The sequence below is a fragment of the Macrobrachium nipponense genome, chromosome 16 (genome assembly GCF_015104395.2).
Source record: "Macrobrachium nipponense isolate FS-2020 chromosome 16, ASM1510439v2, whole genome shotgun sequence".
Classification (NCBI taxonomy): domain Eukaryota; kingdom Metazoa; phylum Arthropoda; class Malacostraca; order Decapoda; family Palaemonidae; genus Macrobrachium; species Macrobrachium nipponense.
The window spans coordinates 33,138,378-33,164,107 of record NC_087209.1 but is presented as its reverse complement, the minus strand read 5'-3'; the positions used below and the strand labels follow the sequence as shown (position 1 = coordinate 33,164,107).

Below are 25,730 nucleotides of genomic sequence, written 5' to 3'. Positions count from 1 at the left end.
ACGTGCAAGAAGATTCTTTATTCTCATTTCATTACGACAAAATGTCGACATCACAGGGACGGTTATATTCTTATGAGGCATAATTGTTTCTTACATTAGCCTCGGATGGAAGTAAGATATCGTTGCCGGCCTGCAGTTGCGTATATTTGATTTGTATTGCCTTTAGCATCCTCCTGTAAAGAGAAATTTTTATTACTTTCAAGCACAATCCACGGATAGCCCATTTCTGTAACGAATTTACTGTGCCTAGAGTATAATTTGCTCCTAAACTGAATTATAAATGAGTGTGCATACCCAGAATATTGGATTAGAACCCGTGCCTTTAACGTTGATATATGAGCAGCAGCTGTAGTAATGGATAAAAAATAACATCGATTTACATCAATTCAGGGGTATGTCTGCAAAGTATTGTGCATTTATTGATCACACACGAACCTTGAAAAGAGTAAAAATAATGATGAACCACATTTCAATGGAATTTAATCTTATTATTCATGCATACTTCACTGGCTTCCCACTATTTTTGCTTCTCTGTAATTATGGCAACAAAGTTCAGTGATAGTGTATTGGTGGCTTTCCAAGGCTTGTATCATAAAATTGCTTCATTATGAAAAAAAAAAAATGGATTTTTTATGTTCTGATGGTTCATGACCATTTTCCACGTATTTTTAGATATTTTTCTTGGTTTTATTTATTTATTTTTAATGTGGAAATCAGGCCTTCATGTAGGTTATATTAGCACATTTGTAAAGAAGGAATCTCTAAACTCTATTGTTAGTGCATCCATTGGCGTCACTGGAGGCTGAAGAAGTGATCTTACTATTTAACAATATTATTTTTTTAAGTTCAGCGAATTTTTCTTCAACAAAAGTAAATTAGATCCTTTTTCTACTGGCGTCTGTGCGAAATTAATGCCATACCTTTTTGAGCAAAATATCCTAAGGCTTCAACATACCACAAAATATGTTATCATAAGATAAGATTGTTTGTAGATAAGCGCCATGTTTATCCCTGTCAAACCGGTTGTCACATCAACTGGAGTGTGTCGTCTGGCTGCACTGGGAAGCTGCTGTTTTTCTCGGTTTTCGTCTTTGCATAATTAGTGATTAAGTGTTTATGATATTTAGACAGCTGCAGATTCACGTTAAGATGTAGTTAGTAAAAAATAAAGTCCATTTTTAGTGTTACGTCTAACCTAACGACATTGTTGCTAACAAGACGAGGAGACTTATCTAAATACAACGACGTCTGTGAACAACTGGATCATCGAGAACGAAGGTAATCTGGTTTTGTTGCCAAGGTCAGCTTAATCATCGTCAAGACTTCTCACGTTAACACGTCTTCCTTTTGTGACTTGCAATGAATCTAACTAAGCTTGTATGTTCACTGTTATCGCCATGTAAGCCTGTGTGTACGATAAATATCTGAGTCTATGTAAAAGTGGCAATTAGATGGTGATACAGTAGTACGAAGGATTTTTCCATAGATGATTTTAAGCAGGTAAATATTTATTTCATAAGGGGAAAAAATCATTGGTCGCTGGCATCAGTGCCAGGTAATGGACGGGTTATTTGCGAAAAAAAAAAAATTATATTTAGTCTACAATGATCAGTATCTTGCTGGCGTTCAGTAGCAAGGACTAAGTAAACACTCAACCTCTGATGCTCACCATGAATTACATGTCCTCTCAGTAGTACCAGTTTTCGCCGGTTTTCACGCAGATTAACTTTCTCGGAGTGATGTCACGGCCTTTGTTGTCGTGAAGCCACAGGTGCGTGACACGATTGTTGTACATCTGCCATGTGAAGGTTACGCGTGTTCGGAACATCTGAACAGGCAGCGTCTTGTGTTGTTTTAATCACGTTATATTATATTATATATATATATATATATATATATATATATATATATATATATATATATATATATATATATATAATATTTTTGCTGATAGGTAAGATGGGTGAAAGAAGATTGAGGGCAGTTAGCTGGCCAACCATGGTAGGGAATAATTTAGAAAGTTAAGTATTAGTTAGAGTAATGTAAAGTATGGTTTATCCACAATTTTTACTTTTTCTTTCTATGGTCTCAATATTGACATATTACAATAATGATTTTACATGATATTACCATGATGAATTGTACAATTACATATTTTAAATTTCATATCTTAATAATATAATTCTATATAACAAAAGTTCCAGTTTTCTAATTTTAACCTTAGTGTTAACTTATCGTAATTATTTTGATTTATATTTGCATAGTAAATTCTACATATACTTTTTCACAAGACAGGTCTTAATATATAATGGTTGAGGTTCATAGCGATGAATAACTTAAGATACTCTTTCTCCACCATTTGTGCTTTATGCTGTTTGGGTAGTTTCTCTCTTTCTACTTCCGATTCTTCTGTTAATTCACTATTGTATTGAACTAGTTTACTCCATGTATTGGTTGCCGGTCTGTATAATCTCTGATTAATTGGTTCTACTTTGTATTTTTTGTGTATTTCTTCTATATTCAGATCACTGTTGCTTTATTCGGTCTGCTCATATTTCCCATTTGATATCTGTCGGTTTGCCCTGAATATTACTAAAAGTAGTTATAAACTAATGGATGCATCGTAATGACATTTTTACGTTGGGTCGGTCGTGGGTAATGGATTAAATACTGCGGAAGGTTTGTCGCAATGGTGTTTCGACGAGTCCCAGCCTAATGGATTCTCGTTACCATTCAGATCATGTGTAATGAAAGGCAGTTCAGATCTCTGGAGCTTTCTTGTGAAAGATGGTTCTGTGCCAATGGCAAGTGGACTCGATTTGAAGGGTTTTTTCTGGTCCAGATGGACAGTTTTCGTGTAATTCAAAAAGTAGGATAAAGATTAGCTCGTGAAAGTGTTGTAGAAGACCGATGTTCATGAGGTGGATACTTTGTGCAAACATTCATTTACTCTATACATTTATCCGGAAATTTCGTCCTCTTGATAGGGGTCAACGAGTTTGGTTATGGCACTGATTTGGCCGTATTTTTGTTGTTGTATTCTTACGGCAGTCGAATGCAGATTCTAAGCGGACATTTTCTTTTATTTACCGATTTCTTTATTTTTCCTTTCTTAACGCTCCTTAAAGTCATGTGAGACTTCCCGATTTTCAGATAGATCGTAGCGTGATAAATTCCTTTGTAGTGTGTAGGTGTTAGATTATTATTACCCAGTGTTAATATTTCTCATCCCTATCTGGTGTTAGGATCACGTTAGGTAAAAAGGCAATATTAGATTTAAGAATCCAGATATAAGTTATGAACATTTGTGTGAACTAAGTTTATTGAACATAACCCGCTGGAATGCAAATTGTATTGAGAGCAAACGGGGATTTTAGTTGCAACCCTTGAAATATTCTTTGCTGATTGCATTTCCTTTCTCTAAGGATAACGTCATTTCTTTAAGCATTCTTTATGAGCGGGAGTCAGGGGACGCCTTTATGTAATCCCGTTTAGAATCTTTTTCGCTGATACGTCTAATTTTGTTCTTTCTTTCACAGCGAAACTCAACAACATGGCGAGTGAAGTAGGAAGCATGAGGCCCAACCCTTACATCTTCGATATAGAAAACAGGAAGAAGAGGAAACCCAGACTGGCACATGATCTAGGAGCTGGAGCCAAGTGTAACAAATGTGGCGACAAATGTCCAGGGTTTGAGCTTCATTTTTGGAGGTTAGTGTTTTTATTTATTTATTTATTTTTTAAATCACTTTTCAGAATGTTTCGAAAGATTTACTTTCCTTTGAGATACTCCCACCCATACTCTCACTCGAGGTATTTATACTCTGTCGTATACATATATATATATATATATATATATATATATATATATATATATATATATAATATATATATATATAATGACGAGAGTTTTATACGTATGTTAACATTTATGGAAAGGTTGATACGGAATTGTATCTGAAAAGAATGAAGGTATCCAGTATAACTTGGATGTGTAGCGAATGTAAAGGATTGAAGAGACAGGTGCAATGTCAGAGTGAAAGTAAAGTATCTGAGAATGCAAGGGTAAGGGATTGGTGAGAATATAATGATGGCAGGCCCGTACCTAGAGTTTTTTTTAGGAGGTGTCGTTTTTCCCAAAACTGGACCTTTTCTTCTATAAATGTCATTGCATATATAAGTATTTACAAGATGAAATACTTGAAAATGTTTTTTTAGTTATATTAAGAAGAAAAATTGGGTATGCAGTCTGTTCCCTTCTACCCGATTAGATGTTATTCAAAGTACTGACTTTGGTTAACAGAATTTTACCTATAATGTTGAAATTTTCCACTGAAATTCAAGAATATTTCTTCAGTTTTAGAAATTGATTCATTTATTATGTTAATAATAACATACATATTATACTTTATTTGTTATGTTATATATTTTGACTTAACAAAAAAACAATAATTATTTATTACTTTGTAAGTACAATTCAATGAAAAGGATAGTCACAGAAAATATGGACTTCCAGAAATTTTGTTTTTGGTGGAGGGATCGTTCGATCCCCGGCAATGTAGGTATTGGTAAGTGAAGGACCATGTTGGTTTAGACGAGGAAAAGGGTCAAGGGGTTGTCATGTAATCTTCTTGCGAGACTTTTGAGAGTAAAGGAAACATTTTTACGCTTATAAACCTAGAATTGATAGATCTTTGAGACGGTATGGTTTAGAAGACAGTTTGTTGAGAGTGATTAGATGTTTTTATGATGAAAGTGAAGCTGGTACTGTAATAGAGACTAATCTGATGCAAAAGTGGTTCTCAGACGGTGAGATGAGGGAGGTAAGGAAAAGACCTAATTTACGAATAGATACAATATTTACGAATAGAATAGTAGGGGTCGAGCTTGAGTGTGTAAGAGCGAATAATTACGGTTTTTCTTGGTAATAGTGAAGAGAAACATCAGACAGGTGAAAGAGTTTGGAAGGTTGTAAGAGGAGAAAGACGAAAGCGTGCTTTAGAAAATTGTCATGAAGGTAAATGGGAGGCAGTGCAACTGAATAGAACCCTGGATATTAGTTTGGTTGGTGAATTTCGAACAAACGGTTTGTTTTTTGTCTTTGGGTCAACACGTGAAGGATGAAGGCTTCAGTGACTGTTATCTTATGAATCTCCAGAGCCGCCCTATGGTAGGAGATTGGGTTATTATTATGATTATTGTTATTATTTAGGAGATGAAACCTATTCATATGGAACAATCCCACAGGGGCCATTGACTTGAAATTCAAGCTTCCAAAGAATATGGTGTTCATTAGGAAGAAGTAAGACGAGGTTCAGGGAAATTCATAAAGAGGAGACCTCACTTATTGAAAAAAAAGAAGAAAAAAAACTAAGCTAATATTTGAGAAATTAAGCTTCGCCTTCACCTCCTCTGTAATCGCACTTGGTTCTCCTTCATCATTTGTTCGAGAGTTCTCCCAGAGGTCTTGGAGAACACAGTGCATACCTTCTTTAGACCATGGTGCACACTGCACTCATTCAGTCGGAAATAAGCCTGATTCATGTCATCAGAATTCTTTTGTATTCAGATATTGTATTTCAGTGTTTTGTATTTCATATTACTAATACTTTTAGAATTCACACATTTATATATATCGCAGTTTTTAAGCTTAGGTAATGGTGTTCAGGAATTTAGGCCTATTGTGTGTTTTCTCAGAAATTGCTGCCCAAGTCTTTCGAGTGTTTTTGATAGTATTTCTAGTTACCTGTCCTTAAGATTTTTCCCCTATCTGAAGATTTAGCTACTTCACTCATGCTTGTCAGCTCCTTATTGATACTATGGCCACAGGTTTAAAGTATTCCGCCCTTCACCGCCCTTCATTGCCTCAACTTGGTTCCCTATTGTTTAACCGCTATACGCACTATCTTCTACTGTCAACTGCTACTTTTCTTCATCGGCCAATCGTACTCGAGTGCTTTTATCGAACTCATTATTATTATTATTATTATTATTATTATTATTATTATTATTATTATTATTATTACTAGTTACTTATATGGAGCTTCATCTCTAATCCTTTTAAACCTTCCTTCATCACTTCTGCAACGCATTTTTATCCTTTACGACTTCTTATCACCTCATCATAATCGATTCTGTTGATAGACCCAGGTTCTTCCTGAATCTCATTTCATTAGTCAAGAGTTCAAAAGTCCACACCAGGCCTCTTTTTCTCGGCAATTCCTGATCCAACTTGGGCAAGGGTCCTTGATTGCATAAGGCCGGCTAAATCTAGACCACTCAACCAGATCTGTCAGTAGGTAAGATTCGCCTTGCCACAGAACTCTTCTTATTGGCAAAGGTCAGTTGTAACTTGAGATTATATATGTTCTACTTGCTACGAAACCAACGCTTCTCTCATATTTCTACTTCATGCGGTTTTAAGTGTTCTTTTTTTAAATTTGCATTTGCATGTCAGTTTGTTTCTCTCTCTCTCTCTCTCTCTCTCTCTCTCTCTCTCTCTCTCTCGTCTCTCTCTCTCTCTCTCTCTCTATAATATATATATATATATATATATATATATATATATATATATATATATATATATGGGGGGCTAAAACACTTGTTGGGAAGTAGGTCTTAAATTTCTTAAAATTATGCAGCCTAGCTGTGAACGTGAAAGGATTCGAGTTATGTGTTATTACTCATGTTCCATGACAATTATACTAAAGTGTTTTTTTATATCTTAGTCGCTGATAATCTGTTTTGTTTTATACATATTATATTGCTGCGCAGTGAGAACTGTTTTTAATTGGAGATTCAAGTCGCATCATTGATAAAAATGATTTGAGGTTAATAAACAGCTTTCGTCGAAGTGTCGTCTATGTAAGTGTCTCCTGGTGCTAGCAGATTGCATTGTTGTTTTCTTTTGAAAGTAAGATAAAGCCTTCATTATTCTTCGACTGTAATTAAGAAAGGAATGGTCTATTATTATACAAGCTCTGATGAACAAGAGGCATTTGGGCGTTTACATCTACGTGACCTGTGTGGCCCTAATTGGCGGAAGGTATTTGTCTCATAAAATATGAAGTATACTTTAGTGTTTTGAATATTAAATGATAGTTTATCATACGTTTATGACCCAAACCATAAACTATGTATGAAATTCCGTAATGATGATGAATATGCAGAGATTTTTCGGCCAGTAAGAACTTCGGAATTTTTCAACAAGATCTTAGAGCCGTTCCTTGATTTATTACAAACAAACGAGGAAGCTCCATTTAAAGTAGGTTATGATCGTGTTTGAAGTTTCACCCTAACGTATTATGCATGTAAGAGTTGCGGCAGCATCTGACAATGAACTGGAATCATTATCTGTGTGGATCATGGCCGGATGTAATGAAAGGGGAAATGGCGGTAGGGCTTGTGGTTAGCCTACACTCTTAACCGAGTTTTCCTTCTCAGGCTTCGGGCTAGATCTCTCTCTCTCTCTCTCTCTCTCTCTCTCTCTCTCTCTCTATCTCTCTCTCCTCTCTCTCTCTCTCTCTCTCTATATATATATATATATATATATATATATATATATATATATATATATATATATATATATATTTTATATATATTATAGATATATAATTATTTAATAATTTTATAGTTCTTGCATTAGGGATAATTTCCTCAACATTTTGTTATTTGGTAAGAGAGAATGGAGAAAGTTCCAAGGAACTTAAACTTTTGCTTAAACTTTTCATTCATTTAACGGGAAAGCTTAAAGTTTACGGTGGAACAGCGAGGTATTTGACACGAAAAAATCTTCAGCTAAATTATTTAAGGGAGAAATTATGACTTCCAAAGGGGATTAATTCTATCGAAATCTGTTGACTCGAGGATTCCTTCCTTTCAATCATCGCTTGGTCTACCAAAACATTCATTTTTGTCTGTCTCTTAGGTCTAGGATTTTTAATAGGTACATGTTTGATATATTCTAAATGTCTACTTTTTTATATATTCTAAATGTCTACGTTATTATACAATCTAAGTGTCTACTTTTTATATATTCTAAATGTCTACTTTTTTATATTAATTATGGCACTTAACCAAATGAACGTAAATATATCCCCCTTTCAGTATCTTTGTTTTACCTTTGTTCCCTTAGTTTATAAATCGTGGTGCCCTGTTAGATTGGGCGTGACTTTCAAGCGGATATTTATTTATTACTAATTTAACCTCTTAATTATACATTGTTAGATCTTCAGTAAACAGATTAATAGACTGACGAGAAACAGAGGAAGTCATATCGAACAAGTCGTTCAGTAAAAAAATGAAAGACCTTCATTTTATCAGAGCTCTATGAACGTGTGGATTTGACAATTCATATGGAGTACGCCGTATCCAAAAAAAAAAAAAAAAAAAAAATCCCAGGAATGTCTGCATGTTTATATATATGACAAATTAAGTTTGCGGGTTTTACAGAGCTCCCATTGGCAGAGTGGGACCCTTGGAAAAGAAAGGAATAATAAACAATAAACAGGACAAAGACGGAATTACGCCACTCTCCACGGTTAGTCACAAAATCACGGAGACACCCGCATACCCTATCTGTTCTGCTTATTAGTGAGGACCAGTATTTGGCGTTGTTGTCGCTGGATTAGACTGGCATTGTTTCTGCACTAGTTGTTGCTCACGTAACTGTTCTTTAATTAAGCGTCTGTTCTTGAAACAGCAGAAGAATATATCTCCTTTTTTAGCCTAAAAATTTTGCATTTTTGTGGATTCTTCCCCTTGACAAAGTTTCCCGAAAGGGTGTAGTGCCGTCAGCGTACCTCACGCGGCGCACTCTATGCATTACTTGAGGTTCGTTGCAGTGTCCCTTCGGTCTCTAGCTGCAGCCCCTTTCATTCCTTTTACTGTACCTCTGTTCATAGTCTCTACCTCTGTTCCAACTTACTTTCCACCGGTTCCTAACAATTGTTTCATAGTGCAACTGTCAGGTTTTCCTCCTGTAGCACCTTTCAAACCATTTTACTTTCAAGTTCTCTTTCAGCGCTAAATGACCTCATAGGTCCCAGTCCCAGGACTTTGGCTTGAATTTTATATTCCATTCTATTGCTTTTGACGAAGTTGTTTTAATGCATAAAAACTGAACTCGGGACGTTTTTACGAGGTATTGAACGTTGAAATCATTTTATGTACGAAACGTGCTTCTGCAATAACTTCGATCACGATCTTAACCGCCTCCCAGTTAATTAGACTCTCAGTTAAAACAAAGAAATGTGGGGCTATAAAAGGAACAATTGAGTCTGGCCTATTATTGTCTCTTTTATTGTACTTCATTTTCCTTCCTCCCCACCAGCACCAACTCCTTCCACAAGCAGGTTGGAAAAATGTTGTCATTATGAAATATACAAATTGTAAAAGCTAATTAATGAACACTGCTTTTTACAATTTCTGTTGCGTATAACCCACTTTTGTACTTAAGATCTTTTGTACCGACTTGTCACCGAAGGGAAACATTTTCTCTCTCTCCTGATCTCCTCTCTCTCTCTCCTCTTCTTCTCTCTCTCTCGCTCCTCTCTCTCTCTCTCTCTCTCTCTCTCTCTGTTGCAATACGTTTATAACGAAAATAATGTCTTAAAGCTTCAAATTCTCATCGCCCATTTCATTCACATTCAACATTCACACTTCACTATCATAACATTACTTGTAGTATCATCTGGACAGTCATGCTTCAGAAAGTGGCGGTGGCATGTGATATGAATGCATTGTTCCCCAGGGAAGAGGTGCCTGGTAGAAGTTTGTGAGCCATTTAGGGGATGCCTTTTAAATGGCAAATAAACCTCTCTTTTGAGTCCTGTCACAACTATAGTCGATTCATTTAAGGTAGATTCTTGCGCCTACGAGACGTTTGTTTGGCGGCCTCTGATTGGCTGGTAGCGGGAGGCAGACTGCTCGCTCAGTGGGTCATATTTTCGTTTGTTGCTTCAGAAAACTAGCAATATGTTTACATTTCTTCATTTATCTCACGTTTTACAAAAGATAGGAAAGTTTTGGTCATACCTAAGGATTCGGTATTAAATGTACAATTAATGAATCTTTTCCTGAAATCAATAAGTTAAAATACAAAGGAATTACAACGAGTAGAAGTGAAGGGAGAAACATTTCATTCTTTATACCTGTTTTATTCATCATCGGATTTTGCATAATTCACGAGATCAAGATAAATAAATCTTGTGTTATTTAAACAATAAAATCACCCTGAATACGCTGGTGCTTTCAGGTTTTAGATGCGTGTAATATATAAAGAGAAAATGAAGAATATGTCTTAGTATGTTGCATTCGTGCTTGACTCGGTTTGACAATAGTGCCGAGACACATCGTTGGGTCTGGTCCTCTCAGCTAGAGCCGTTGGCGTGTTGGCAGTTGCCAATTGGCGATATGAGAAGTTTGCAGTTTCGAGACTATGTATTCACCGAATTATTATGTCCTTATATTTTCTATAAATAAATGCATAGAATTCCCATTATAACTTTCGAACATTTTTACTCAAATATATATATGTCCGTATTTCTGGACATATCTGATAAAAAAAGTAAATAATCAGATGGATGCTTCTGGTATCGTTGGAGGTGTAGGCTGGCCGCGGCGGGAAATTCAGTCCAGGAATGAATTTGAAATCTACGGACCTACTTCGCACTCTTCAGCTCATCCTTAGTTTTAATGAGGTTGGTTTCAACATATTGTTTCTAATTTTCTTATATGAATATATTTTCAAACTTAAGAGATATCAGAGACTTAATTGAGTGATATGAAATAATAATCTCAGTGGAGCAATAAACAGCAACGAACTAAGCAAGATTTTTTTTCTTTTCAAGCAGATGTCTCAAGATGACAGCATCATTCGTCGCACCGTTTCCAGATTTGCAAGTCAAGCTCGCAACATTATAATGAATGTTCATCGTTACTTCAGCTCACAGTGGGGAGCAGACTCAAGAAATGAAGTATTTGAGAAGACCGCCAAAGCTACAGGAGTGCCAACCAACACAGTGAAAAAAATCAAGCGACAGTCATCTGAATGTGGTAACGTCCCCTTCGCTTCACCTGTATATCCCAGGAGAGGATCCGAGTGAAGGACAAGGTGGATAGTTTTGAAAATGAGTGTATTCGGAAGGAGATTTTGTCTTTTTACGAGAGAGGAGAGCTCCCAACGTTAGATGCCCTACTGGAAAAAGTGAAGGAAGACCCGGTGAAGTTTAATGGTGGAAGAACAACGTTATGGAAAATTGTGAGAGGGCTTGGATTCCGGTACAAAAAAGTGACGAGTGGAAGAGCAATTTTAATGGAACGTGATGATATAGTGGCAGCGAGAACTGAATACCTACGGTTAATTGAAAAGAATAGGAATTGTAGTCCAACTGAACGTAAACCTGAAGTATTCCTTGATGAAACTTGGATAAACCAAAATGAATGTGTACGTCAGTGTTGGACAACGGGTGAAGGCGAAATAGGACCCAAACTTAAGACTGGAAAGGGGTCAAGATTTATTGTGGTGCACTCGGGGAGTGAGAAGGGGTTTGTCAAAGATGCGCTATTGTTGTTTAGGTCAAAAAATGGTGCCAAAGGGGACTACCATGATTCCATGGACCATGAAAGGTTTTTAAAGTGGTTTAAGGAACAACTATTGCCTAATATAGAAGATAGATCTCTAATCATAATGGACAATGCTCCCTACCATAGCAAAATAGAAAATAAAGTGCCAACAACCAGCAACAGAAAAAGTGAAGTCATACAGTGGCTTTCTTCTAATAACGTCACCCACGACCCATCAGCAACAAAGCCAAAATTATTGCAGATTGCCAAGTGTCACAAAGAAAAACAGAGGTATGTGATAGATGAGATAGCCTGTGCAAATGGTCATGATGTGCTCAGACTGCCACCATATTATTGTCAGTTTAACCCCATAGAACTTATATGGGCTCAAATAAAGGGGGATATCAGAAAAATAACTCTAATGCAAATCAATCTTTGAAAACTGTTGAGCAGCTTACGAGACTGGCGATAGACAAAGTTACAACAGAAGACTGGAAGAAATGTTTTCACCACGTTAAGAAATTAGAAGATGATTATAGGAGGAAAGATGTTGCTAGAGAGCATATGTTTGCAAGTTTTTTTATTGACATTGGGGATGACGAAACTGACAGTGATGATATTGATATTAGGGAGGATGACACTGACAGTGATGATATATATCAATGATTTTCCATTATTTTTTTTTTTTTTTAAGTTGAAGACCTAACAGTGTTTCTATAGTTTTCCAATTTTTAGATAGGCAATTTCATAACTACAGTATATCCATATGAGTTTCCTTTTTTTTTTTTAATATTTAATGGCATAACAATGTACATATCTGTTTATAAATTCTTTTTACTTGGTTTTAATAGAAAAGGGGATATCAATGTATCTTTATAATTTCCCATTCTTTTTGTTCCAATAGGTAATGACATGATTATGTATATATGCATGATTTTCCTTTATTTATTTTTAAATAAATGATGACGTAAGAAAATTTGTAAAATTTTAATTTCTTTTTGTTCATATCGATAGCCTAATGACATACCAATGTAAGCCTACTGTGTATGAGTTTCTTTTGTGTTTATGACATAATATATCAGCATGAATTTCCATTCTTTTTGTATAAAAAGATGATGATATAACAGTCTTCTGATTAGTCTCATTATCCTACATGTACTATATATATATACAATTATGCAGGGCTGTGGGAACGGTTACGGGAGCTATTCTAACTCAGGTATGAATTAAGTGATTCAAGAATAATCAACTACCTCAGGAGAAAACTAAGCAAATTTTTCCTAAACATTGTTGTAGACATGTTGTCAAGTGTAACATGTATATAAAGGAGATAAACATTCTGGTGTAAGAGTAACTCAAGCAATTCTGAAAAAGACAGTATATTATATTCGTTACATCGTCAACAAATTTTATGGTAAGAAATAAACATTTGTACTTTTGTTTATTGAGTGAACATATGAAAACCATAAGCTTTTGATGTTATTGGCCAGAGAAACAAGTTCTGTTATTTATCAGTGAGCCTCATAAAGCATGTACATTTCTCACTTACTAAATTGAAGCCAACACCCAGATGCATCCATCTGATTATTTACTTTTCTTTTATCAGATATGTCCAGAAATACGGACATATATGATATTTGAGTAAAAATGTTCGAAAGTCATAATGGGAATTCTATGCATTTATTTATAGAAAATGTAATGACATCATAATTCGGTGAATACATAGTCTCGAAACTGCAAACTTCTCATATCGCCAATTGGCAACTGCCAACACGCCAACGGCTCTAGCTGAGAGGACCAGACCCACGATATCTTGCGTCTCTCGGCACTACTGTCAAACCGAGTCAAGCACGGATGCAACATAATAAGACATATTCTTCATTTTCTCTTTACATATTACACGTATTTAAAATCTGAAAGCACCAGCGTATTCAGGGTGATTTCATTGTTTTAAAACACAAGATTTCATTTTATCTTGATCTCGTGAATTATGCAAAATCCGATGATGAATAAAAACAGGTATAAAGAATGAAATGTTTCTCCCTTCACTTCTACTCGTTGTAATTCCTTTGTATTTTAACTTATTGATTTCAGGAAAAGATACATTAATTGTACATTTAATACTGAATCCTTTGGTATGACCAAAACTTTCCTATCTTTTGTAAAACGTGAGATAAATGAAGAAATGTAAACATATTGCTAGTTTTCTAAGCTACAAACGAAAATATGACCCGCTGAGCGAGCAGTCTGCCTCCCGCTACCAGCCAATCAGAGGCCGCCAAACAAACGTCTCGTAGGCGCAAGAATCTACCTTAAATGAATCGACTATACATCCTTAGGAGGGCTAATTAACTAAGACTGCTACCGTGGTGATAGTAAGATGAACCTAAAATGCTGACACCGCTGCTTAAAGAAATTCTATTGATTAGGAGTGCAGAGGTCAGGTACCTCAAGGCAAGAAATGGCCATTAAAAGTAGAAGGAAATGCCCCATAAAGGTCATTCCAAGAGGCCAATGACAGACAAGCTTATCACTCCTACGAGATGCTGGAAAAAGAAAAGAATAGCAGTCTGTTGCTCGATGTGGTGTGGAAGGGATCAGTTAGCCCTTTTCTGGTAATAGAAGTTCACTCTCGACGTGGTTCAGAAGTCACGTAAAGCTGTTGGTCCCGTTGCTGAATAACCACTGGTTCCATGCAACGTTAAAACCTAACAAACAAACAAACAAAAAAAAATAAGTTAGCCCTTGGTTAATTGAATGAAGTAATTCTAGAAAGCTGTTCTTAACCGATCTGCCCTTAATCCAAGTAATTTAATCCCATAAGAAATAATGGGAATTGGATTGATTTATTCCAGACCTCTAAAATATCAGCAAACAAAAGCACTTTAATGTAACAAGCCTAGCGTGCAGAAATGAGAAAAAAAGATATAAAGTAAATGGATGAAAGCCTTTATTGGGGGGAGTTGATGTCATGTGAGATAGGTGGTCAAAAAAGTGAAGGGTAGGAGAGATATTATTGTTTAGAAGGGGTCTCTCCTTCCTTGAAAATGGTAGGCAAATTATGCCTCTGGGGTTTTCTTTTTTTCTGTTTCTTTTGCTTTCTCCTTGAGATTCACTGCGCTTCTTGCTCTAAAAACCTGCCCCATGATCTTTGTTGTTTCCTTTGTTTTAAAACGTTCTTAAAGCTAGAAGTAGCTTTGGCATTCGTCAGTTTTATAACATGGTTTGTTACAGCATTGTCAGGATTATATTTTTCGACTAAACCTTACACTGCAACCAATTTTGCACATTCCTTTTATTGATAAACTAGGGGCATTCTCCTCTCTAAAAACAGTTCCTCAGCTGCTCTGTTTTTGCTTCCTTGGAAGTCCTGCAGTTCTGTGGATGAGCTCTGCTTTGTGCTCTACATTGACTCATCCACATCATCATCACTGACCTCCAAGCCCACGGACTATCCCAAAGATTCAAACAATATCCTCCACAGCATGTTCTACCTCGCTGGCATCTGTAGCCTTCTTTGGGGCCTTGATAGGTTACATACACTACAATTACTTTGCACTAGAATTGCATAAAACTCACCAAGGCACGTGAAACAGTTTAGCAAAGATGTGTACTGAGACCCACGCATAGACTGAATTTTTTACCTTTGTTTCTGTAGGAACTGCACAAGCGTAATGTGGTTAATTCCCCAAATCTTTTATCTGGTTGTTTTACTCCGTCCTTAAAACGAGCAAAAGTCCATTGTTGGAGTGTATTTTTCTTTGAATTGTCCTTTAACTAAATTGTTTGTTAATCAAGGTATAACTGTATGTTAGTTGGTTGAAAATATAAAGATATGCATATAAAGATATGCAGTATGTATTGTCATAAAGCTGATTTGATCCTATTACCTCTTGCATTTTTCCAGAAAAATATGCATGAACTGCAGGTGTGGAAAAGATGATCATGAAGTTGAAGATGACGACGAGGATATTGGACAGATTGTCATTGGAAAATTATTTGACCGACCAGCACGAACAGAAAAGGAGGAATTGGAATACTGTTATGGTCAGCATTTTTCTTTATATTCCATATTTCAGTTGAATATGAGAAGCAGTAGCCAATAATTGTTTTAACTATTCATTAAATTTGCTGATTATCCTTTTAGATATTCATAAATTTTAGCTTGATGAAATGTTCTTGAGATTACCTTTTTCACGTTAAATTAAAACACTTCCATAAAGCTGTCTCTTTCAATTCTGATATTTTCAGTAAGGACACTCATAAAATCTTTAGCAATCATGATTATTACATGTACGGAATTTTTTTAAATTATTCCTCTCCTTGTAGGCAACAGTTTGGAGATTGTCAACGAGGAGACTGGAAAAGCAGAGAATGTAAAGTTCGACTGGGTTCCTCCAAATGTTGAAAAGACACTGGCCTCTCGTTACATGGAACTTCTTCCACCGGATAAGCGACCCATTGCGGGCTCTGAAGTAAGGATAGATTTCACATTATATTTTGCCAAAGTTGTGAATTTCATTGTTACTGACTTATAGAAAGCAGGTAAATTAAACTAGTTTAGGATTTGCAGCATATGAGTCATAAGTCAGTTTTATTTCTCTTCCCTCAATTGATGATACAGTATACTGGAACTGATGCTGCTGCACAATGACAGTCCTAAAACTATTAGTTATGGCTGTCAAGTATTATTACAATGCAGCAGTGTCTCGGATATTGTTAGCAATGGTAATACATTCTCTAAAGGTAAAGTAATTGCAATTAAATTTTTTCTTGTTTATAGAAGCATTGTGGAAGTTACATTAAATTGTGGAAAGTTAAACTTAAAAACAGGACATGATTATGACTAGCTAATTTTACTGGATGTCCAAGTATACAAGTTTAAATATCTGATTTAATTTTTAATAGATTTAAGTATAAGATAGGTTAGATGCAAGGTTTTTTATTGATATAAGTTTTAATTAATATTGATAAGAAATTTTATTTCAGGCAGCTAAAGCCCGTCGTCGTCAGTTAGAACAACAAGTACCCCTATATGATATGGATGCTGCTCAAAGAAGTGACAGTTTACCACCAGAAGAGCTTCAGAATTTCTTGGCTTACTTGGAGCGAATCAGAACTCAGGTGGCAGGGCAAGGCACAGTCCAAGAAATTGTCGGGGTCTCTGCTCCTTCATATGCAAAACCTCTCCAGTGGCAGTCAGCACCAGAATCAAACCAGTTAGGAACCCCTGTAGGGAACCTGGATGCCAATGGGAATATTGGTTATTATCCAGATGTTCAGCCTGAGGTGGATTTGCATAGCAAAGGGGCTGTAGACCAAGCCAACATTCAGAATAACAATGTTGGAATAGATAGTACAACTCAGACAGTCAACACTGATCCTGTAACTGGTGAGCTTAGACGTGGAAGCAGTCAGATGCCCAGTCTTCGTCAACAATTCCTTGGTGGGATGGTAGGAGAACCAGGAGGAATTACTCCTTTCAGAAAAGTAGACTCTGCCCATAGTACCCCATATGGTGGAACCCGCATGACTTCTAGGCCACTGTATGGTATAGGAGAAGAGAAAGCACTTGAAGGAATGTCAGCAGAACTTTCTGATCTTAACTTGAAGGTGAGTGACATAATTATGCAATAGACTGGAGGTGCATGGAAATATATTTAGATTATTGAGATTTTATTTTGAAAATGTGTGATGACCTTAACTTAAATTTGGGATTTTACCAATGTTATTGCAGTTAAGAAACAGAGAGGAGTCATCTTGAACCACACAGTAGTTGTTAGTGCCAATTCATGGGTAAGACAGGAAAGTAAGCCAAGAGAAACATGTTTGTTTGGAGCTGTTACTTTAGCTTTGGAGCTGTTACTTTCATCTGGTTGAGACCAATATGTAATGCCAATTTCCAACACTTGTGGTGTGGGATGTGCAATAGTCTTGGTTATATAAAAGTTTCCAGTAAATTTATATTTATAAACATTAAAGGTTGGTAGTTCTGATTGTTCCTGATAGTTGACCCCTTCCCACACCATGAGGTCTGGGATGAATGGTGTTAACTTGTCTCACATTATGTTTTGTTCATGTATTAAGAAATGAAAACAATAAGAACTAAACAACTAAATAATTGTGTACTTGATAATGACTGCAGTGACAGCAGCTTGTGGTTGCATACAGCCATGGTTTGCTTTGAGGTAATTCCGTGATTCATATAGTATATAGGCAGTCCCTGCCTAATGGTGGCATCAGTTAATGGTGTTTCGGTGTTACAGTGCTTGGCTAATGACATTGTTAACCAGATTTTTGGTGCTGGTAAGCAGTCTATCAGCATCAGCATTTTTGGTTATTGTTGCTTGGCCAGAAACGGAACCCGCGATGTTAACCTTATTTTATAAGATTATAATGTGTTCATTTATCCAGATGCACAGATCCATATTTTTTGTGTCTTTAAATTTCAGATACTAAAATGCAGTGGTAGCTCGTGACCTAAATTAGTGGGGGTGCTGCTTCAGAAACTGTTTAGTCATTATTTTAATATTATGCAAAACATAATATGTACACAAAGAGAAAGAAAACTTTTATGTGTACATGTAATGATAAAAACCTGAACAAAAAATTTATTTTTATGTTACATATAAATTGTTCCAGTCCAGCATGATCAATTCATTTAAAATTTAAATCCATTCTTCTTGTTTTATTTTGGGCGTTAAGGTTAATAACTTTCTCTTTGATTTCTGGATGACTAATGAGGAATTTTTTCTCCATTGAAATCATTGCAAGTGCATTTAGCCTTAACTGATTCATGGTGCCTAATTATACTTAAAAACTGTGCTTATTTTCTGTACCCAACTTACCTTTCAGGCTGCATAACTTGAGTCAGTTCTCTTGTTAGGTATGGGATAATTTTTCCTTTGTAGCTTTATCCTTTTTATCTGATTTATTGTTCTGGTCCCTTCTGTTTACAAAGGTATGATTTACTACTCATAAAAGGTGAAATGTTAAATATTTCTACAATTAATGTCAAGAATGGTACCTTTTTGTCAAATTTTGTTATATCAAAAATTACATTAGTAAAGGTGTACCATAATGTATATCACTTAGAGCCAGAGCACGCTTATATAATGAATGAGTTGACTACATAATTGAAAAAATAGGGATGTTTTTTCTTAAAAATTATATTTCCTAACTCACCAGTAGTATCTCAGGCTGAACACTTTTACCCTAGGTTGGAATCTGTTATGCCTAGTTCATGTACATAGATGGTATAGTATTGAAAGAAAAAATTTGAGAAAATTGGGTTCAAACTGAAGATTCAGTCTCTACCTTTAACAAGTCCCACATCGAATACTCTGGATTATAAATAATGATGTTGATAGCAACAAGCAGTGTCTCTCTTTCAGGTTGAGTCAGTCTTATTATGCAGGCAACAGATTTGTTAATGAATTTGATGTGATTATTTTTATACATAACTTGACCCCTCTCATCTGTGGTTTTGATATTTCAGGCATTGTAACCTAATGTTTGTTTGCCTTCAACAGCAAATAAACATCAGCTGATGGGTCGCTAGAAAAATTTAAACAATCCATCAAATGCCAGTCTTCCAAATTTCTGTTTACTTTTATCATTGTTTGAATATATGACTGTAATGGCCAAATAATCTTATATGTATACAGTAGTTTGCTAATATCTGTGGAAGGTACCGTACTCAGGCATACTTTCTTATACAGTTTCATAAATTTGTTCATATATCCATAATGCAGACCTTTTGGTTAAAGCTTTCATGCATGTGTTTGCTTAGATTTTACTAGAAATGCACATATATTCACTAAAGACTAAATAGCACATATATACTGTACATGATAAATACATATACATGGGTGTACAGTATTTCATAGTACATAGTGCATATTGTTTAAGTTATCTCACGAAACTAGTTACATTTTAGTGAAATATCACTAAGAAAGTACATTGTGTATATCAGAACAACATGAAATGTAGTGATACTTATAATGTTAGACCTTCCCATCTTGTGCGCTAATTCACTGAGTAACAGAAGTGTACCAGTGTTGAGGACTGAAGTTACAGGTCTTGTGATTAGTGCTACGCCACTCATAGTTCTGCAGATTTTATTATTTTGAGTTTGTTTACCTTTTTCTTCTCATATTTACAGGAAGATGTTCCAGGAAGACAACCACTTGTAACAGGACTTCCTCCTTCTGGAAACTTCAGAATTGATTCTACACAAATTCCTTATTCCGGTGCACCTAAAGGTTATCGTCCAGTACGACCTGCTCACCTACAACATCAGGGTAATCAGACTGACTTCCCAACTCAGCTTCAGCATCAGGGTAATCAGACAGATTTACTGGGTGATGTATCACCTCAGTCCAAGCAGTCTGGTTTTGAACCTAACATGCCTGCATATCAGCAAGAGCGACGTGATGGAACTGAGTATCAACCTGGTCAGCCTACATACCCACCTGGCCAACCACCCTCCCAGTCCAAGGATATAATAGGTTTCCAGCCTGACTACCAACCAGGGCAACATGTCACAACTGGGTATCCGCCTGATCAACCTGGTTATAATTTAGTACCTACAAGTAATGCAAGCTCTCAGGCGACTCACCCCAGCAGCCAGCTAAAGCCACCTGCTCAGTTTAATTATGAACATAATGAGGACCAGTCTCTAGGATACTTACCACCAATGCCAGGCTATGAACAGGGCTACCAGACTGAACAGCTGGGACAACCTGGCTATAGATCTGGTCTTACAGACCAGGGTACGTTTTCACCACATGATGTTCAGTCAGATGACCTAGAATTTCCTCCACCACCTCCTCCAGAACTACTTGCTTTCCCCACTGATCTTCCGGGTAGTGATGCTGGCAGTATTGACAGTGGAGTTGAAGTCTATGATAACATTGGTGCCAAATTAAAGGCCAGGATAGATGAAGAAGGAATAAAGACCCCATTACAACAAATGTTAGCCAGAGAGAGAAATATAGCATCAATTGAAGCTATGCAAGCACCGTATGGAGCACAGATAGACACGCTTACAGGTAAGATTAGATGTATGTATTTAAGTTGTACTCTTTTTCACCTTGCAGAAATCTTTTATTTTTTTAGGACATTTTCATTTCGTCTCTTTGTGAATTTAGTTAAAAGTGATGTTCAAAATGAATATTCTTATGTTTTTTATGGAAGTGGTAAATATTAGTGATTTACTATTATTTTACTGCAGTAAGATAGAATTTTTAAAGTGATTTATTTGGAGTACTGTATGTGACATAAATATCTTCTTAAAGTATCAGCTGAGTGATACCTTACATGTTGAAGATTGGTACAGTACTCGATGCAACATCACATTGGAAAGGAGTACTGACTAGAGAGTGTGTATTTTAATGATTATAGTTAAGACAATAGATTGGCCCAGGCCCTGAGACAACATCACAGGAAGGAATACTGACTAGTGTGTGTATTTTGATGGTCATTGTTGCAACAATATAGAGTGACCCAGACCCTGAGACAACCAGATGATGGAGCCATTTCTTCAAATACAGTTTTCTTAGCATATAAATAATATGAAATATTCTTTATATCATCTCTTCTTTCCTACACATTTAATATCACTGCATACACCTCATAGTTTCTAGATCTTCAAAATTTCAGCTTTTGCATTCAAAACTCAGTATGGGTTAATGATCTATTAACAGCTTAGACGAATTGATGAATTAAGTTCAGCAGTAGAGGCATACAGAATCCTATAAAAATTACTGCACCAAAACTTGTGGGTTGTCTAGGGTAAGTGGCCTCCAGGGCAGTGGCAGATTTAAGGGGGGGGCCACGTGGTCACGTGCCCCCCTCATGGATAGATTAATGTGTAAATCATAAAGCTATAATTAAAACTTGATAATGTGTACCCACTGCACTCAAGCAAAATATTGATAGAATCACTGAAAACAAAATTATATAATTTGTTTTTTTATGCATGTTCTTTGTAAGCTACAGGTATTTGAAACAATGTAGCAATCTTCAGAATTATAATTCTCTCTCTCTCTCTCTCTCTCTCTCTCTCTCTCTCTCTCTCTCTCTCTCTCTCTCTCTCTCTCTCTCTCTCTCTCTCTCAGAAACAACTTGTTGTTAAACGGCCAACATAACATGCTTGGTATTTACGACAGTAATAGAGTAATAGATAAACTCTACTTAGATTTCCAAAAGGCCTTTGACAAAGTTTCACACAAGGAGCTAATGACAAAGGTTCGAGCTTTAGAAATGGTAGGAGAAACCACAGACTGGCTAACTAATAGAAAACAGAGAGCTTTAATAAATGGTGAAGAATCAGAATGGGCAGATGTGACAAGTGGAGTTCCTCATGGTTCATGCCCGCTCTTGTTTTTTTATTTACATTAATGACATTGATGTAGACTTAACTAGCAGGATAGCCAAATTTGCAGATGACACCAAACTAAGGTGTAAATGCAGTAGACCCAGATACAGTGGAAAGTTTAGGAAATGATCTAAGGAAAATAGGAGAATGGTAAAAAATATGGCAAATGCCTTTTAACGTGGAAAAATTTAAAGTGTTATGAATAGCCAACTACATGCTGCTTGGGAATGACATAAATAGTTTAAAACAAGAAGAGGACCTTGGAGTTATTACCCAAGACTTAAAATCCACAAAACAATGCATAAAAGCTGAAAAGAGGGCACAGAAACTAGTGGGATACATAAAGAGGCAGTTCAGATACAGAAATAAGGTAATGGTGCTGCAGCTCTACACATCAAGAATTAGACCACATCTTGAATATGCAGTACAGTTTTGGTCACTAGCACTAAGAAAGGACATAAATATACTAGAGTGGGTACAAGCAAGAGCCACAAAGTTAAATCCATCCATCCGGCAAATAGGTTTTTAACATAAATGTTGTTTTCAGTAATATTAATGTCAAGAGTTTAGTAATCAAAAATTCTCCTAAAGATCTTCCAGGCTGCATATAAGAAATTCCTTGCAAAAAGTGTGATAAAGTCTATTACGGACAGACCGGTAAATCTCTTTCACAACGTCTCAAACAACACCAATATTCTGTGAGAACTGGGCAAATATCGAATGCATTATTCATACATATGAGAGATTTAGATCATCCTATTAACTGTAGTCAAGCAAGAGCCTTAATCCCATGTAATGACACAGTTAAAAGGAATATCATTGAATCTTGTTTCATCAAGTCAAATAATAGAAATGTTCTAAATTTAAGTCTAGGTTTATTTAAACTTGATGCCTTCATAATGAAAAAAGTTGTAGATAAATATAAGCAACAAAATTAATATATTCAGTTTTTACATGTTTTGGACTGTAAAGATACTTTGTAATTTCGGTTAGGGTCAAATCTGTTTAGGTTTGTGACCGTGTGATATCCGATAATCCTGGATTATCTCTTTTAATTTTTACCCTTTGACAATTAACCATCTGGTATTCTTGATCTTGTTGTGTACCTGAGACCTTTCTCTCCAATTGTATTCATTAGCTCCTTGACATGTCCTTAGTATATATATATATATATATATATATATATATATATCTATATATATATATATATATATATATATATATATATATATATACATATATATACATATATCTATATATATATATATATATATATATGATATATATATATATATATAATATATCTATATATGATATATATATATACACAGTGGTACCTCAAGATACGAAATTAATCCGTTCCGAGGCGCCCTTCGTATCATGAGTTTTTTGTATCTTGAACCGCATTTTACATGTAAAATGGCTAATCCGTTCCAAGCCCTCCAAAAACACCCCAGTAAATTTCATAATAAAGCTAAATTGACTTGTAAACAATGAAATGCTACAACAATTTGGACCATACAATACATAACTTAATACGCACTACTAATTACCTGTAAATGAAGTGTATTAGTGTACATGGTATACAAGAAATACTGTACGTACATACGTATGTACGTATGTAGTAAAATGTAGAAGCTTACCTTTCGAGTGAGGCTATCTCCGAAAGTGGCGACAGAGGAGGAGGACAAACGGCAGATACATGCACTTAACTTTACAAAACACATAAAAAAATGTCAGAAAAACAAACTAAACTTTACAAAACACATTAACAAAACTGTAACACTTAACTTTACAAAAAAACTTAAAATTAAATTTTTTTTTCTTTTTTTGATTTTTACATTTTTTTTACTTTTTTATACTTGTATTTTACAAAGTTTCAATTTCTTCACCACCGAATGGATGCCAGTCTGTTTACGGAATTTTTCTAACCACCCATGAGAAGCCTTGAACTCTGGGGTTGCCGTCGATGTCCTCTCTCCTCCGTCGTCTTCAGGTTGGGCAATCAAATCACTGAAAATAGCGCTGGCCTTCTGGCAGATTGCCGTCTCGGTTATCGTATCGCCATCGATTTCTTTGTCCTCAATCCATAGAAGAAGCAGCCTTTCCATTTCATCATGCACATGGCTCCTCTTGTTGGACAAAATAGTCATGCCTTTGGAAGGTGTAGCTGCTTTGATGGCTTCCTTCTGCTTAAGGATGGTGCCTATCGTTGATGGATTTCGGCCGTATTCCTTAGCGATCACACTCAACCGCAAGCCAGTTTCATACTTTTTTATTATCTCCATTTTTGTCTGCATAGAAAGCATTCTCTTCTTTCTGTGAACTTCAGCAACTTCCTTGGGACCCATGACTATAGTACTGTATGTAATTAAGTTATGTAGTACGTATACTAATTAGGTTCTCACACAACACGATAAAGTAGCACAACGAAATCACTAACACGAATTTACGTTAACAAACGAAATCGTATATGTGAACGAACGAATTCCGCTTGCGTACGATAACTGGTGAGAAGCAGTGTCTGAAGAAGAACGCTGCTACGTACTAATACGTAGATGCATGATGGGAGGGATGCTGACCAATAGGAGAGAGGGATCTCATGGCAGGGACTGGCATCAGGAACCAATGGGAGAGCGAGAGGATGGTGCCGAGTCTACTCAGTTGGGGGCGCGCGAGTTTCAAAATTGTTATCGGTGGTCCGGCGAATCTCGGACTTTACAGCAACAACCTTTCGTATCTTGAGCAATTTTCGTATGTAGAGCCGTAAAATTTTTCGTATTTGCTTTCGTATCTTGAGTTTTTCGTAAGTTGAGCCTTTCGTATCTCAAGGTACCACTATATATATATATATATATATATTATATATATATATCTATATATCTATTATTTATTATATTATATATATATATTAGATATATATATAATATTATATATATTATTATAAAATATATAATACTTATTATATATATATATATAATATATATATATATATAACATATATATATATTTATATATAAAATATTATATATATACTCTATCTATATCTTATATAGATTATATACATAGTATATCTATTATATATATAGTATAGTATAATATATATATATATATATATATATATATTATAATTTAGGATCTTACATATATAATATATATTAATATATATATGTTATATATATTTAATAATATAATAATATTATATATAAATATATTATATTATATTATATATATTATATATATAATATTATTATATATATATATATATTAGATAATAATAATAGTATAATATATAATTAATATATAAAATATAGAGATATTTATATATGGTATATATATATATATATATTTAATATATATATATATATATATATATATATATATATTATTATATATATATAATATATATATATATTTATATATATATAGTATAGATATATAATATATATATATATAGATATATATATATATATATATGGTATATATATATTATATATATATATATATATATATATAGATATATATATATATATATATCTTCTCTCTGTGTTCTCCTCGCGTTTCCTCCATCCAATTTATAGAATTTTCCTCATCTGTGTTGTGGTTTGTATATCTCTTTCATATATCTCCGTCTCCCTCCTGGATATATAATATACTTACAATATTATCTCTCAATCTCTTCTCATATATCTCCTCATCATATATTCTATATATAATATATAATATATATATAGATATATATAATATAGAGAGAGAGTTAGAGAGAGATAGATAGAGAGAGAGA

The 25,730-nt window shown here is 35.1% G+C and overlaps 1 protein-coding gene across 3 annotated transcripts in view; it reads left to right on the top strand.

Annotated features, from left to right (window-relative positions):
• The window catches only part of LOC135195647 (uncharacterized), a 68,322-nt gene that overhangs the window by 12,416 nt on the left and 30,176 nt on the right, over positions 1-25,730 (top strand). For 2 of the 3 annotated variants that reach the window (XM_064222021.1, XM_064222019.1), the window contains exons 2-6: positions 3,540-3,711; positions 15,473-15,612; positions 15,895-16,040; positions 16,555-17,178; positions 19,730-20,618. In XM_064222021.1, the coding sequence (XP_064078091.1) occupies positions 3,554-3,711; positions 15,473-15,612; positions 15,895-16,040; positions 16,555-17,178; positions 19,730-20,618 (1,957 nt within the window). In that variant the 5' untranslated portion in view covers positions 3,540-3,553. Of the gene's footprint in view, positions 1-1,038; positions 1,279-3,539; positions 3,712-15,472; positions 15,613-15,894; positions 16,041-16,554; positions 17,179-19,729; positions 20,619-25,730 lie in introns of those variants that run through there. The other variant, XM_064222020.1, reaches the window with a different exon arrangement.